Source organism: Saccopteryx leptura, chromosome 2 (genome assembly GCF_036850995.1).
Source record: "Saccopteryx leptura isolate mSacLep1 chromosome 2, mSacLep1_pri_phased_curated, whole genome shotgun sequence".
Lineage (NCBI taxonomy): Eukaryota > Metazoa > Chordata > Mammalia > Chiroptera > Emballonuridae > Saccopteryx > Saccopteryx leptura.
In genome coordinates, this window is record NC_089504.1 from 240,065,483 (window position 1) to 240,081,868 (window position 16,386).

Sequence of the window (16,386 nt, forward strand, 5' to 3'; positions counted from 1 at the left end):
ACTAGATGATGGGAGAGGCTCCACCTCTTGATGGGGAGTTTCTCTAAAGTCACATTGCAAAGGATGTGAATATAGGGAGGGGAACAATGGGGACTATTTTTTGCAATCTATTGACCATAAATGTATTCAAATGAGTCACTGTAGCCACTCTACTAGCTCCTTGGGATTCAGTACCATGGAAATGTCCATCACAAGGCCCCTCTTCCCCCAGGTGAGTAGAGCAAACATTGTCAGAACTTTAAAATGCCTCTTATCATTCTTGACCTTGGCTGAAGACCACATCCAACAATGATTTGAAGCTGGTCCTTGAGAAATCCCCCTTGGGAAGTCAGGGCCAGATAGACTCCACCATGAATTTTCATTCTGGGTCTGCAGCCCAATGCCCGCCACACTTGGGCAAAACCAAGTGGTAGCCCATATCTCTCTTTCCCGTCCAGGAAACGGGGTGCAGTGAGCGCATCTGCATGGGCTCCATCATGCACGCTTCTCAGCAGATACGGAGGCCCGAGGACGTCCACACGGGAGAGCAGCTCTTCCCTCTCGCCAAAGAGTTTATTGATCAGTACTACTCGTCGATCAAAAGGCAAGTTTACGTTGACACTGGGGAGCCCGGGGTAAGTTACTGGGCACTGGAGACACAGACTTCAGCTACAACTTTACAGACAGTTGAACTAGGACCTCTGAGCGTCAGGACAGCTGTAACTGTCTCCTTCAGATTAGGTGTGGGCTCACCTGTTTGCCGCAGTCCCCACCCAGCCAGTTTAGTTTGACCAGGGCTGGACCTTCACGGTCATTTTAGTTTGCAGTCTCTACTTTATACTTGGCTATTGTGTCCAGAAATCAACTTGGACCTTCTGTGGCTTCTGGCCTTCTTTAATAGCTCCAACCTCTAATTTTGGAGGAAAGGTGATGCTCCCCCCCTCCCTCCCCTCCTCACTCAGATTTGGCTCCAAAGCTCACATGGAGAGGCTGGAAGAGGTGAACAAAGAGATCGAAACCACCAGCACCTACCAGCTCAAAGACACAGAGCTCATCTACGGGGCCAAGCATGCCTGGAGGAATGCCTCCCGCTGCGTCGGCAGGATCCAGTGGTCCAAGCTGCAGGTAGGTGGCGAGACTCAGATGTCTGGTTGGGTCCTTTGGTGGAGGGGGTGGTGGGTGGAGAGATGAGCTTTAAAATGGTCCAGCTCCTACCAAGGACATCTGGAGGCCACAGCTGGATTACCTGCTGGTCATCACGGGGTCTCAGATTCTCAGATAATGACCAAATCTGGCTTATAGTCATATCTCATTTCACCAACAGTGTTTATTTTTAAATGAATTTGCAAATCTCTTGTTAAGGCTTATACACTCCAGTTTACTGCAGACCCCACCATTCCCTTTTGTCTTACACCTACTCTTTGTTTATTTATATTTTCTGTCTACTCACTGGGAACACCAGATTCTGTGTCCCCTGGTATGAATTTTTTCTCTGGGAAATAGTTTCAAGTTAGAAATAGATTAGCTATTAAGCTCAGGATTTCCTGTTTGAGTTTTGTTTTGTTTTTTTAATCCCTAATAATCTAACAGGAAATATAACTAGCCCACTGAAAGTTTCTCCTTTCCTCACTACTGTATTTCTTTCCCACATTATTTATACTCCGCGCCTACTTGTAGGAGATTTTTTCCTGGTTTGATGGAATGGTGAGGTGCTCACTCCTCCTCTGGGGCAGCAGCTCGAGGGCGCTCCAGGCTCTCCTCCAGTGGGGAGGCTGCTCTGGGGCAGTCAAGGAGGGGAGGAGGACACCCATCAATCCCATGACATTCCTCTTCCAGGTGTTCGATGCCCGTGACTGCACCACAGCCCATGGGATGTTCAACTACATTTGCAACCACATCAAGTATGCCACCAACAAAGGGAACCTCAGGTGAGCTGACCTATGGGGGAGGGAGTCCTCCCGGCGCTGACCTATGGGTCTGAAGTTGGCTCACCTGCCCGGGAAACCCCCTTACCCTTCTTGGGAAGACGTGCCAAGCTGGGAGCAGTGGCCTGGCATCCTTGTTCTGCCACCGTGTCCCTTCTCCTCTGGGAGAAACAGACTCTCGTGTGGTCTGCACAGCTCCAGCAGCCCAAATCACTGTGCAACCCACAGTTCAAGGTGTGACTTGCTTTTACCAGATCCCGCTCTGCTGCCTGGAGCAGCCTCTGAATCCCCCTTGGTTGAAAAGGCAATTAATTTGTCTTCCCGCTGCTGTGGCGACCGCTCCGTCAGGTCCCACCAAGCCAACTCCTCTTGCCCCGTGCGAAGAACGAAGCTGCCAGGAGCGGGCCATGCGGCAGCTCGGCAACTTGGTGGCTCTCACACTGACAAGTTGCAGCTGGGAAGGGAGCAGCTGGAAGGGAGCAGCTGGGAAGGGAGCAGCTGGAAGGGAGCAGCTGGAAGGGAGCAGCTGGGGCCCCGTCGACGGGCGGTGATACTTGTAATCCTGCCTACTCTGTCCTGCCCTGGCATCTGTTCCCAGCTTTGGAGGACCAGCCCCAGCTCAAGGCTGCTGCAGGGATATTCCCATAAGCCCCCGGGCTACAATGAGCTCATCCCCAAAGTGGTTTGTTGGCATTAGGCATGGGTTTTCTCATGTGTGTCTCTTACTTGAGCAGGAAATAGTGTTTCCAGCTCAGCCGACCAGTAGGAAAAGGACCTGGGACCTACGCTCAGGACCTGTGTGGGGAACTAGTACAGCTGACCCTTGAACAACATGGGTTTCAACGGCACAGGCCCACTGATAGGCAGATTTTTTCCCCTCAAGAAATGCAGTCAACATATCTTCTCTTCCTTATGATTTTCTTAATAACATTTTCTCTTCTCTAGCTTACTTTATTGTAAGAATGCAGTATGTAATACATATAACACACAATGTATGTGTTAATCGACAGTCTGTGTTCTTGATAAGGCTTCCGGGCAAAGTGGGCTGTTAGAAGTTAAGTTCTGGGGGAGTCACACAGTCACTGAGGATTTTCAACTGCCCAGGGGTCAGTGCCCCTAAACCCCGCGTTGTTTGAGGGTGCACTGTGTATCTTTTTACGAACAGACCTGACCCTTGAGGGAAAAATCCTGCATATCCTGAGCGTTAAAGGAGGGTTGGGTTGAGGTCTCAGCCTCAAGGAGCTCTTGGTAGTCTTTCTGGTAGTTTCCAAATGATGCCGTGTTGAGGTTCTACGGAAGAAGGGGGTGCTTACAGGCTGGACCATGGTGCACCTCCATGTTTGGGGAGTCTCTGTGAGTTCTTCTATAAGAAAAATATGCATCTGATTTTTTTAATGCATTTTAAAACTACATCTCTGGTTTTAACACCCACGTGTGAGCATGTATACCCTGTCTAGAAATAAGCTAAACATAGCAAAGAAAGGCAGGCAAAAGAAAAGGAGAGGGGAGGGGGAGAGAGAGAGAGAGAGAGAGAGAGAGAGAGAGAGAGAGAAAGAAAGAAAGAGAGAGATGTAATGTAAACACAGCTGGGTATTCAACCTGCCCTGCCGTTGACTGACGTTAGGTGCAGCTAAGTGAGGTTAGGTTTAGGAGACGCAGGAGATGAGAGGTGTGACTATGTTATATTTCTGCCATTGGTCTTGGATCCTGCACCCTGAGTAAGCATCCCACCCTGCTGTGTAGAATTCTGCTATTTCTAAACATCTTTTTAAACATATACACATCTATTACATAAACACCCTTTATCTGGTGCTCAACCAAAGAGATCACAATATGTTTTACTACTGGAGGGAAAACTGATGGTTTGACTCATCCTGTGTGGATCCCCCTATATGGTGCCTTTCCTAAGAGATTTTTGTTTTTAGCGCCTCTAGTTCTTTGTGACTTTCACCTTCAGCCCCCGGTCTAGACTCATGGCCCGGGGCCTCTCACCATCGCCGCAATATTAAATGCAATCCTGTCCTGTGCAGACAGGGAGACCTGCATGTACTCAGGAAGAAGGCCTCAGGACCGCAGTGGGACAGGGGATGCTACATGGAGAAAGTGGGTTTGAGCCAGGGCTTGGATTCAGAAGCATGGCAGCGGGGAGGGATTGCCGCTGGCGCAGTGTGTGTGTGTGTGTGGGGGGGGGGGCAAGGTTTCCAGGGGCAGGATGTGTATGGGAGAAGGTCGGCGAGCGATGGGTCAGACCCACGATGTGACTCCCATGCTGCCACAAGCTATAGCTTGGGGTTCACCACCGACGGAACCAATGGATCCAGGTGGCAGGAATTCCTGGCATGAGGTAACATTGAACCACATCGCGAAAAGTTATTCTCCTTTTCATTATTTTTTTGAGTCCTTCCGATGGTACTGAGGAGCAAGTCTCAGTCTGGGGCTAACCCGACAGCAAGGCCTCTCTAACGCCGCTGACCTCCTCCGAACAGAAAGAGCAGGGCTCCAGCTAGGTGCCTTCAGCAGGGAACAAAAACAGTCTAACCACAGATACACGGTCTCATGGTTGCCTAGCTAGGTAGGCGAAGCCAGTGGTGATCTGTAGTTTCGGAGTAAATAAATGTGAGTGCAAATGGAAGTTGGTATCTTTCTTCGTCCTGAATCTATAGACATTGGTATGGAATCTGGGGAGGGAGGAGAGTTAATGATGGTGGTAATTGTGGTGGGAGGTAGACGAGAACTAGAAATTGATGGTGGTGCATTCTTAAAGGGAAGTAAGGTCTCATGTTCTGTCCCGTGAGATTACCTGCTGCAAAAGGACTCCCTGGAAAACCAGCCCAAGTCAAGATTGCTTAAAAGTCCCATTTGAGAAGCTTTCTTTTTCCTTCAGCAAGCTGGCATGGGGCCTCCCGTTTTCCACCCTTCCTCCAGCCAGAGGTCCTTTAGAGGGACAGGGCAGGGTCACTCCCTCGGCTGCTCCATGGGCCCTGGCGATCTTGGCAATGTTGTAATCCACCCTGAGCCTCACACAGTCATTGGCTCGGATGCCATTTTTTCTAGGGTCCCCCTCTCTCCCTGATACCAGGTGTCCCCCTCTCTCCACCGCAGGTCTGCCATCACCATATTTCCCCAGAGGATCGACAGCAAGCACGATTTCCGAGTCTGGAACTCCCAGCTCATCCGCTATGCCGGCTACAAACAGCCCGACGGCTCCGTCCTGGGGGATCCAGCCAATGTGGAGTTAACAGAGGTATGTGCCCCCCAGTTCGTGCCTATGCCCACTTGGGCTCTCGTACCCCCCAAACTGTCTTTTTTTACAGAGACAGAGAGTCAGAGAGAGGGATAGATAGGGACAGATAGACAAGAACAAAGAGAGATGAGAAGCATCAATCATCAATCATCAGTTTTTCATTGTGACTCCTTAGTTGTTCATTGATTACTTTCTCATATGTGCCTTGACCGTGGGCCTTCAGCAGACCGAGTAATCCCTTGCTTGAGCCAGCGACCTTGGGTCCAAGCTGGTGAGCTTTGCTCAAACCAGATGAGCCCGTGCTCAAGCTGGCAACCTCAGGGTCTCGAACCTGGGTCCTCAGCATCCCAGTCTGACGCTCTATCCACTGCGCCACTGCCTGGTCAGGCCCAAACTGTCTTTATTCACAGACTTTTCTTAGTTTGATGTTACTACAGGGAGAGCAGCAGATAGACTACTGTTTATTCTTCCCGAAACCACCTTTTCCCTTTGGCTTCCCCCAGTTCAGCTGGTTCTTTCACAGATGGTCAATCAATCATTTTTATGCCATTACCTTTGCCCAACTCTCATGATGGGAACCATCATCCCATCTCACAGATGGGTAGACCGAGTCTCACCAAGGCCAAATGACTTATCCAAGGCAATAAATGAATAGAGGGAAAGCTAGAAGTACAGTCCAAACCCCCAGCCTCCCACCTGGAGGAGCGTAGATAACATATGGAAACCAGGTCTAGCATCCACCTATTCTGAGTTGGGTGAGATGTCAACCTCCTCTCATTCATTCATTCAGTCATTCATGTGTTGAAATACAACTCTTCTACTCACACAACCCTCTTTGGGTGGGCTGGACTCTCCCCAGTGCCAGCACAGCCACTATTGCTGGCAGTCCAAGTCAACTCATAAAAGCCACCAGGAACACAAACAGCACCCTCCGAGGCTCCTCCCAGGTGGCAATGCGGACAGGTAGCACCGCTGAGGCACGTAGCTTACAGCATCCGTGCCCGCGGGTGGCACCATGGGCAGACGCCATGCCCTCCATGATCTCAGGAACACAGGTCTGGTACTCGCTGTTACAGATCACCCACTCATCCCCCGTTGAACTTCATCTTTGTCTTTTCCTCCACCCCCCTCACACCCCTCCCAGTACCTCCCCCCAGAGCTACTGGCGAGGCAGGGCTGCTCCACTAGGTTGCTGCTGACTTCATTTGCACCTGGCTTTCCTTATTGAAATGTTTCTCTCCTAAGGAAGGGGCTGTAACCAGGGTGACTAGGAGTCACACCTGTGCCGGTGTAGATCCAGCCAGACTCTCTGCTCCACTTGGCTGAGCGCTAACTGTGTATGTAGTTGGCTGACCTTGTCCTTGTGGCTACCAGAACAGGAGCACCACGGCCTCTTCCTCTCCTTCCGTCTCCAGAAACTTCACAGACAGGGATTGTTTTCCTAAGTCCATGATTCCATGCTGCTGCTTGGTACTAACACAGCAGAGAGAACCACCCCGAACATAACTGCGTAACTGGATCTTTGAAACACTCCCATCCCAAGCTGTCCAACCTGGGAGCTCCAGGTCACAAGTGGCTAGCAAGCACTAAAAATATGGTGGGTTCAAATGAGAAGTGCCAACGAGTGTAAAATACACACCAGATCTCCAAGACAGAACAGAAAAAGGGGAATGGAAAATACCTTGTTAATAAGTTTTCATCTTGATTGCACGTTCAAAATAATATGGTGGGTAATACTGGACTAATGCATTTATTATACTTATTAATAATAAGTTGATACATTTATTGGGTTAATATATTTAATTGTAACTTAAATAGCTTTACATATGTTAATATTAAAAACTTATTTTAAAATGTATTAACAAATAAATTATGATATTTAATACATTTGATTATATTACATATTACCCGTATTTCCCCATGTATAAGATGCACCTTTTTTCAAAGAATTTGGGGTATAAAAACTGAGTGTGTCTTATACAGTGGTTGTAGATTTTTTTTACTTGCATTTCCCACTTTTCTGTGCTTGTTTTTGCACTCATTGTTGAAGAAAGTGATTCGTCATCGGACATAGATGAGGACAAGCTAATGTTTTGACAGTGATGAGGTTAACGAGGAGTTGTATACATTTGATGATGACTAAAACTTGAGTTCAATAACTTTATGTAATACATTTTTTTTTCAAATTTTGGACTCCCAAATTAAGGTGTGTCTTATACCTGGGAGTGTCTTATACATGGGGAAATGTGGTATATATTTTATGTGTTTATTGGATTAATAAATATATTGCTTATTTAATTTTAAGTTCAAATATATTATTAAAATGTTGAAACCAATGCTTTATTTAATCTAGTATTAATAAGTGAATATTAATATAATTTATATATTATAATTAATTGCTTAATAATTAAATGTGGAAACTAAAGAACATAAAATTAATACCTTGTTTAAATTATTTTCACCTGTTTTTGTTTTGGTTTAGTTTTTAAAACGTGGCTACTATAAATTTTAAATTACGTATGAGGCTCGCTTTATATTTTGATTGGACAGCTCCTCTAACAGATGCATTTTATGCACAAATTCTGAAAGATTTGCCCTCAGCAGATCTGGTAGATTTTCTTTATCTCTCAGGGCACACAATGCAAACACTTCCAGGGGAGTGCCCACTGTGCGCCAGGCCCGGTGCCTGAGGGCACTGCCAAAGCAATAGTGTGATTCAGCCCTTGCCCTCGGTGGGTTCTCGTGGGCAGAGAAGATCCAGGAAACATAACAAAGCCTGGTGCAGGGGCACAGGCTTACCCTCTGTCCTGGAGGGCCACCAGCAGTGGTGCTGGTTATGTGGCGATGTCAGGGAGACCTTACAATGGAGGTGGCCTGGCCTCCGGAGGAGGGGGTACTGGCGGGCCAGAGCCTGTGTGTCTGCCCCTCCCCATTGCCAACGTGTTTGGAGGGCCTGGGTCACAGTGGCCCGACCTGGTGGCCTGACCTGGTGGCCTGACCTGGCCGGGTCTGGTTGCAGATCTGCATACAGCAGGGCTGGAAGCCCCCGAGAGGACGCTTCGATGTCCTGCCCCTCCTGCTCCAGGCCAACGGCAACGACCCCGAGCTCTTCCAGGTTCCCCCGGAGCTGGTGTTGGAAGTGCCCATCAGGCACCCCAAGTAAGAGGGCCCGGCCCGGAGTGGGTGAGGGCGGGTGGATTAAGCCAGTGCCCCCCTCTGCCCATCCCGGTACCCCTGGCTCTCTCTCCAGTCCAGACATGGGCTGAAAGAGGGGTCTTGGTTCCAACCCTTACCATGGGGCCTTGGCACAGCAGGCCTCCAAGGAAGCAATCATTCCTCCTTGACCATCATTTCTGAATTATAATCTTCCTCCTTACCTCATTCCTAAGCTCCCACCCCACACCTGCCTTTTTTCTAGCCCTGAGGGTTGGATGAGCAGAAGTACCTACTGTGTTGTTGCAGGCACAACTTTCAAATAGAGGGAGCCATTTAAAACTCTATGTGAGCTGCTGTGAGTCAGGCCCAAACGGAATTGGGAGCCAGGAAGGGGCTGTGAGGACTGGGGCCAGCAACGCCAGCAGAATTTGTCCTTTGAGAGCAAAGGACACCCACAGTGAGGCCCTGGCCTGGGGATAGAGTTGAGGCAGCCACTAAAAAAAAAAAAAAACAACTCAATAATCAAGATAAATAACATTTTAATGCAATATTTTAAAATCAATAATAATTTTAAAATATCTGTGATGTACAGTGTACCAAAATTTTAAATAAAGACAGGGTCCAGTTCAGGGCTGAGATTAGAGTGAGGCAAACCAGATAAGTCATGCAAGTGCAGAGTGGAATTCTATTTTTGTTTAAAGTTTTGATATCACCCAAATATCAAGTTAATTCCAATAAAGTTCTGCAATGGAAATTTTATGCTACCTAGAGGCATGCAGTCACCTGACCCTACTGGGCTGCAGGGTAAACAATATTTTAGCTGAGAATTAAAGTGTAAGGAAGAGCTGGACAGACACAGAAGGAAGAGAGAAGATCCCAGGAGGAAAGAACTGCTGTGCAAAGGCCCTGGGGTAGGCCTGGACTAACTTTTTTCTGGACTATCTTTTAGACTGGGTTTGGGAGAAAAATAGCTGCTCAATGCAGTGGTTTCCAGGCCTGGATGCCCATTCAAATCACCTGGGAAACATGTTAAAATACATATTGCTAGACCCCAGCTCTGGAACCTATAAGTCTATAGGTCTAAAGCAGAGTCCAGCAATCAGGTTCTGACACAGTCAGTCCCAGTCAGTTGCTGACATTCCAGCCCAGACTAAGGATATCCCACCCACTAACGGCCTCTGAGACGCCCACACCATGGTGAGCTGGGCTGTGTTGTTCTCCGCAGGTTTGAATGGTTCAAGGATCTGGGGCTGAAGTGGTATGGCCTCCCTGCTGTGTCCAACATGCTTCTGGAGATTGGTGGCCTGGAGTTCAGTGCCTGTCCCTTCAGTGGCTGGTACATGGGCACGGAGATTGGCGTCCGCGACTACTGTGACAACTCTCGATACAACATCCTGGAGGTGAGGTCCCTCCATAGTCACCATGATGGGAGAGCACAATGCAGAAGGGTGGTCTCAGCAGTCCTTCCCCACAGCTAAGCTTTGGAGCATAGATGCGGGAAATGGGTTAGAACAGAACCTGCAATCTGGGGTGGCCTCTTGGAATTCCAGAGGCGTTATGGCACTAACAGCGCAGATACTGTGGGCTAGGCACCATTCGAAGCCCTTTTCATGTATTATGTGCTCATTTAATCCTCACCACAACCTCCAGGTATGAAAACCCCCTTCCACAGATGAGAAAACCAATGCCTTTGAAGGGATGAAATGATGAGCTCAAGATCGCTCCCCTAGAAAAGGGCATAGCCGGGATGTGAACCCAGTCTGGTTTTATGGTCCAAGTTTATAACCACTCTGCTACATTGCCTCTTGGTGTCAAACTCTTTTAGAAGGGTTTGAGAATGACCCATGAACTTGGGACATTTTTTTTTTTGTCTCTTTTCTGAAAAATAAAGGAGGAGGGTTGGCAGTGACTCCCCACCATCCACAGTGGTTGATGGAGAGACGGATTTCCTGCCTGCCTGAGTCATCCTCACGTACGGAACGGCACTAGGGTGGAGTGCTTCCTGGTGCTCCACTTTGGTGAAAGCATAGGTCTTGCTGCAGTTTTGTCAGCAAATATTGCTCCTGACAACAGTCGGCTGTGATTGGCCTTGTTTCACAATAGGGCACTGAAAATCTGAGAAGTTAAGTGCTGGACCTGTGTCAGTCAGCAAATAAGGTAGAGTCAAGATTAGAACTCAGCATCAAGCATGTATGTGGTTTGAAGCCCATAGGCGTTGACCTGGATGGACCTCAAGGGCATTATGCTGAATGAGCAAAGCCAGGCAGACAAAGACAAACTGTGTGCTCTCACTTACCTGAGGGCTCTGAAAATGCCAAACTCAGAAAAATGGAGAGTAGGATGGTGGTTACCAGAGGTGGGGTGCATAGGAATTGGGGAGATGTCATTTACATTATACAGATGCACGATTTCTGGAATGTGAGAGCTCAGCATCGTGAGATTAGTCAACAATGCTGATCTAAATGTCAAAGTTGCTAAGAGACTAGATCTTAATTGTTCTCACCACAAAAATAAATCAATTATGTTCTGTGACAGAGGTGTTAAATAATGCTGCAGTGGTAATAATCCTGTTGCAGTTTAAACATGTATCCAACTGACACCTTAAACCTGTACACCTTAAATTTACACAATGTTCTATGTCGATTATATCTCACTTTAAAAAAAAAATTTAACGGGTGTTAGCCTGGAAAACAGAAATTAGGGGTCCTCGGCCTCGCCATACACTGAAATTACGTAGGGAGCGTAACAATTCCCCTGGGGTTCCACTCCCCAGGATTCAGGTATGATTGCTTCGCGGGTGACCTGGGCTTCAGCATTTTTCAAAGCTCCCTAGAAGATTTTATGGGGCAGCCACTGATCTGTACAGACTTCTGGCAAGAAAGAAAGACATTTCAGGCAGTTTTCATCCGAGATGCCGCTAGTTGCCTTTGGAGTTTTTTTTTTAAAGTTGTATCTCCCCCCCCCCCCCTTGCAACTAATTTCTATTCTTTTAACCAAACTAATGTTGTAGAAATAACAATTGCAGCTTGACTGACTAGATACATCCTCTTCCTTTATATAATAGCTCAATTTTTACATGTATTTATGTAAAGCAGCAAATTTCTTACTTTCGGCATTTCTGCCACTGCCAAAGGACCCAGAGAGAGAATTAATAAGCCCACTTCCATGAGCTTGCCTCCATTTCCATTGCAACGAGTGGTCACTGGGAAACTTAAATGAGACTCCCGCTCACCCCCGCCTCCAATTCCGATTGCCACTGTGTGCCCGTGTTGACAGCTGAAGCCGGGGGAAGCGATTTACCCAAAGCTGAGACATTGTCACGTTCTCGCCCCGTAATGAGACCCGGGTCCCCCACGAGTGACGAGAATTGACAGGGGAAGAGAATGCAAGGCTCTACTTAGTGAATTTGCTACTGGGTTCTCCCCACGCTTGGCATCAGCTCCCGCTTCAGCTGGGGCCATATGCAAATGCCAGGGGTTGTTTTTCCCAAGCTGCTCTGGTAAAGGAGGCGGCTGGCTGGGCAGTGGCTCCCAGGTCCTGGGAAGTCGCATCTCCCTGGGCTCCAGCTCTGAGGCCAACTGACTCTCTGGAATTTGAGAAAGCCCAGGCGCCTCTCTGAGCCTCGGTTTCCTCGTCTGTCAGATGGAGTCAGACAGGTATCCCCAGGAGCCCAAAACTCCCGTGATGTGGGTGGCAAGCTGTGGCCACTCCAGACGGGGAGTAGGTTGTGTGGGGAGCTGTTCCTACCAGAGAGTAGATGATGCCACTCGCAGCGTAAAGCCCTGCTGAGACCCTCCGCATCACGTTTGGAGTAAAAGTCCTGGTTCCTCGGCACATTCACCAAGATACTGCATGATCCTGTCCTGCCTTCCTCACTGAGTCCCCTGGGCTCACTGCCCTCCATATACACTGGCCGCCCTTCTGTGGATCAGATGCTGTGAGCCGGAACCCACCTCGGGGGCTTTGCACATGCTGTCTCTCTGTCTAGAGCCTTCCCTTCCTCCACAGGCAAATGCCTTGCTTTTTCTCATCATTTCGGTCTCCCCTGGGATGCCACCTCCACAGTGGGCCTTCCCTGACTCTCGTGGTTCAATGAACCCTGCCCCCATACCCCTGGGCTTTCTCAAATTCCATAGAGTCAGTTGGCCTCAGAGCTGGAGCCCAGGGAGATGCGGCTGCCCAGGACCTGGGAGCCACTGCCCAGCCAGCCGCCTCCTTTACCAGAGCAGCTTGGGAAAAACAACCCCTGGCATTTGCATATGGCCCCAGCTGAAGCGGGAGCTGACGCCAAGCGTGGGGGAACCCTCATCCCATTTCCGCATCTTATTTTCTGCATAGGGATAGTACAAACTATCTCTCTCCCTCACTAGAAGGTCCGCTCAATAATAAATGGCCAGCCAGGTTTCTCTCTAGTTTCCGGGCGCTGGTATAGGCCCTCAATAAGAAAACTTCAGAGTGAGGGAACCTGTTAGCCAATGAGTTGATTAATTAAGAAGTGCATTCAGGACACTAGCTAGCCCTGTCCTTCCTTAGGCCGAAGTGTCCCAGCCTGTGAGTCTGTGTTCTCTTCCCCTTTCAGGAAGTGGCCAAGAAGATGAACTTGGACATGAGGAAGACGTCCTCCCTGTGGAAGGACCAGGCTCTGGTGGAGATCAATATTGCAGTCCTCTATAGCTTCCAGGTAGTGCTGGGTCCCGGTTCTCAGGCCTCCGAGAGGAGCTACACCTGTCAGAACCTCAAAGCAGAAGGTTCAAGAGCCCTCGCTGCCAAACACCTTGGGGGGGATCTGTCCACCAGCGGGGTCCACCTCCCATCATGCATGCCATTTTCTCCATTATTGTTCTCGCATGTGGACTGTTTGAGGAAGAGACTGATTGGGGGGGAGGGGGTATGACTTGTTGCCTCTGGTTTTTTAGAACTGATGTGGGAAGCATCATCTGTGTCTTGCTTAGGGACTCAAACTATCGCCTAACAGAGACAAATCATCATTGTCAGAAGCACATGGGCCCCTCCATGCATGTGACCCCATGGTAAATGGTGTTTACGGTAGATGGTGTTAATTGTATCATCGAAACCATGACGGTTTTGAGAGCAAAAGAGGGTCACTACTAATCATTGTGCTGGTACAATGGGCATAGGTCAGGATTCTTCTGAGAAAACCAGGAGAGCTGTAGAGGTCATGGTCTATTACTGAGACCAGCTCTGTCATCTGGGGGCTGGCGATCTTGGAGGCTAGACCTTCGCAGACATACATGAGGGGCACAGAGGGACAGTAAAATGAACATAATGGCCAGGCAGGACTGTCAACCATAGGTCCCCATGTCAGGAGTAGGGAGCATGGGCACACTGAGGACTATCCAGGGAAGAGACAAGTGGAGATAGGGCCAGGGGAAGGAGTGAGGTTTCGGGAGTGAAAGGAGTGAAAATGACCGAGTGTGGTTTGATTGACTGTTATGAAGACTGACAAGCCCGAGACAGCAGAGGTGAGTGAGACGAGCAGTTAAAAAAGACAAGTTCAGGAAGGGAGGAAGGGGGCAAGGCTTGGCGGGCACAGAAGGAAAGCACTCATTAGGTAAGGTGTGAGTGCCAATGTGCAGGATCACCCGGGCGGTCCACCCACCTCTGCCCTGACTTACTTGCTTTAATTTTAATAAAGTCGACTTGATGAGTTTAACATATTTTATTTGAAGAGGATTTTGTATCACCACCATGAATGGAGAGCCAAGATCAGTTGCCCTAAATAGAAGAGAATTGTACATTTAAATAAAGAAACCAATAAATACAAGGAATAACAAAACAAAGCTGTTAAAGTCTAGCCAGATAAGAGAAAAGTTCCCTTCATTAAAAAAAAAAAAGAGAGAGAGAGAGATTAGCAAGAGAGGCCTTAAAGATATAGTAGCACCAGACACAGACTTCCTCCTGGGTACAATCAGAAGAGATGCAGAGAAGCACTCGCCGCTGCCTAAAGCCACCCCAAGGACCATGCTTTGGGAAACGCTGCTCTTTGGGGGAATCCGGAAACACCCCGGCTCTCTTTCCTCCTGACTCCTTGTCCGCTGTCCATCCCCAGAGTGACAAAGTGACCATCGTCGACCACCACTCGGCCACCGAGTCCTTCATTAAGCACATGGAGAACGAATACCGCTGCCGGGGGGGCTGTCCCGCAGACTGGGTGTGGATTGTGCCCCCCATGTCTGGCAGCATCACACCTGTCTTCCACCAGGAGATGCTCAACTACCGGCTCACACCCTCCTTCGAATACCAGGTCCTGCCCCCTCCCTGCCTCTGTTCGCGCTAAGTCTCCGGTAGCCTTGGGTGTGTGATGCTTAGAGCACATCACAGTTCAGACTAGCCCTCTGGACACGTACGTGCTCAGTAGACATCCTTGGTCAGTGGCTACCTCATTGGGCCACACAGCTCTAGCCGAGACACTAATGGAGACAAAATGAGTAGTCTGGGGTCTTAAGGAAAGTCTTTGAGGGGGACTAAGGACTGAGTGGGAAGGTCTATCAGGACAATAGAGGGAGGCTGGACCAGCTACTCTGTGCAAAGACCCCTGTGGTCACTAATTTTAAGGGCTGAGAGTTAGGCATGGCTGGGCAGCCACAGCCCTCAGGGAGTCCGGAGCATCTCCCAAGAGGGCCTGATTCTCTCACTGCAGTAACCGTAGTCCTCTCTTCCCAGCCTGATCCTTGGAACACCCACATCTGGAAAGGCACCAATGGGACCCCCACAAAGCGGCGAGCCATCGGCTTCAAGAAGCTGGCAGAGTAAGTCTCCTGAAGTAGGTGAGGGGTGTATGTGACCCCAAACCCAGAGAGCCCCAGTAAAGGAGGCCAGGCAGATAGTCATGCCTCTGACCTCTTATGTGATATGATTTCTCTACTTTCTCTGACCCCCTCATGCCTTCATCGCCTCAGAGTCTGGGATGTGAATGTCACTACAACTCTTCTTCCCAATTTTACTTTCCTTACTCAGTTTCATAAGTTCTTTCCCTGGAATCAGGGGTGTGTTGGTAAACCAGTTTTCCTAATAACAATAATAATATTAAAAGTAATATTAGGTTTGTAGCATTTGCCAATTGCCATGGAGTAAATACGCCCACTGTGGCCAAGTTTAAGCTACCGACAGAAAGTCATTGAACCCATAGTAGAGAGGAGCTGGGGTGAGCTGGTTTCAGAACATCACTGCCTAGTAGACAGTGCTCTTGTCCAGGGCTGAACTCTAAGTTCACTCACTCATTCATTCATTCATTCATTTGACCAACAAATGAAGATGAGTGCCTACTCCATGCCAGGCACTGTGCTAGGCTCCAGGATTGCCATCCTGAGCTCACAGCCATTCATGGGTCAACAAATCATACAAATACAGTCAACACTGCAGGTGCCACTGAGGAATGATTCATGTTGCCATTAAACAGACTTAACAAAATTCGGGAGGACAAAGAGGGCTTCCTTCAGGAGATGACAATTGGGCTGAAGAACAAGATAAGACCTAACCGAGCACAGAAGGGAGAGGAGGGAAGGTTATGGACCAAGGGTACGAAAGAATACCTGTCCTGAAGAACACAGAGCCAGCCAATGGGCCAGCTGAGAAGTGGGGCAGGGCCGACCGAGATGCTCTAATGGGGAAGCCAGCTTCTCCTAAAGAAAGAGAGCTCCACTGGTCCACGGGGAGGCAGCTCCTATTTGGAGTTAACTTTTTGGCGGAGGAGCTAGGTAAGCACTGAGCTCCTCTCTTTCCTGAGTGCCCTGGGTCCAGATCTCTCTATGTGTGGTATGTAGTTGTAGAAGAACAAAAAAACACTATGCATGCCGCGGACCCCAGAAGCAAGACACAGGTGGTTCTTGGAGGGACTCAGACCCAGGTGCTGGCTCTGTGAATGTGGCCCATGGCATCTCTCTGCCCTTCTCCCCTTCTCCCTCTCCTTCCACCTAACCCCGTCTTCCAGCCACGCAAGGATGCATAGCAGCCATTCTTTCCGTGAGGAGAGAATCACAGATATTCTCAGGGAGGACAGCCTTTGGCTTCCGTTCACTTCAGCTGTCTCTGGGGGAAGATGGGAGGGAGAAATCTAAAACA

At 48.9% G+C, this 16,386-nt stretch overlaps 1 protein-coding gene across 5 annotated transcripts in view; it reads left to right on the forward strand.

The window, feature by feature from the left end:
* NOS1 (nitric oxide synthase 1) overlaps positions 1-16,386 on the forward strand; it is a 154,823-nt gene that overhangs the window by 105,477 nt on the left and 32,960 nt on the right. For all 5 annotated transcript variants that reach the window (XM_066370812.1, XM_066370816.1, XM_066370814.1 and 2 more), the window contains 9 exons: positions 438-583; positions 942-1,104; positions 1,816-1,907; positions 5,007-5,148; positions 8,168-8,307; positions 9,530-9,704; positions 12,884-12,985; positions 14,375-14,569; positions 14,989-15,074. In XM_066370812.1, the coding sequence (XP_066226909.1) occupies positions 438-583; positions 942-1,104; positions 1,816-1,907; positions 5,007-5,148; positions 8,168-8,307; positions 9,530-9,704; positions 12,884-12,985; positions 14,375-14,569; positions 14,989-15,074 (1,241 nt within the window). The remainder of the gene's footprint in view (positions 1-437; positions 584-941; positions 1,105-1,815; positions 1,908-5,006; positions 5,149-8,167; positions 8,308-9,529; positions 9,705-12,883; positions 12,986-14,374; positions 14,570-14,988; positions 15,075-16,386) is intronic.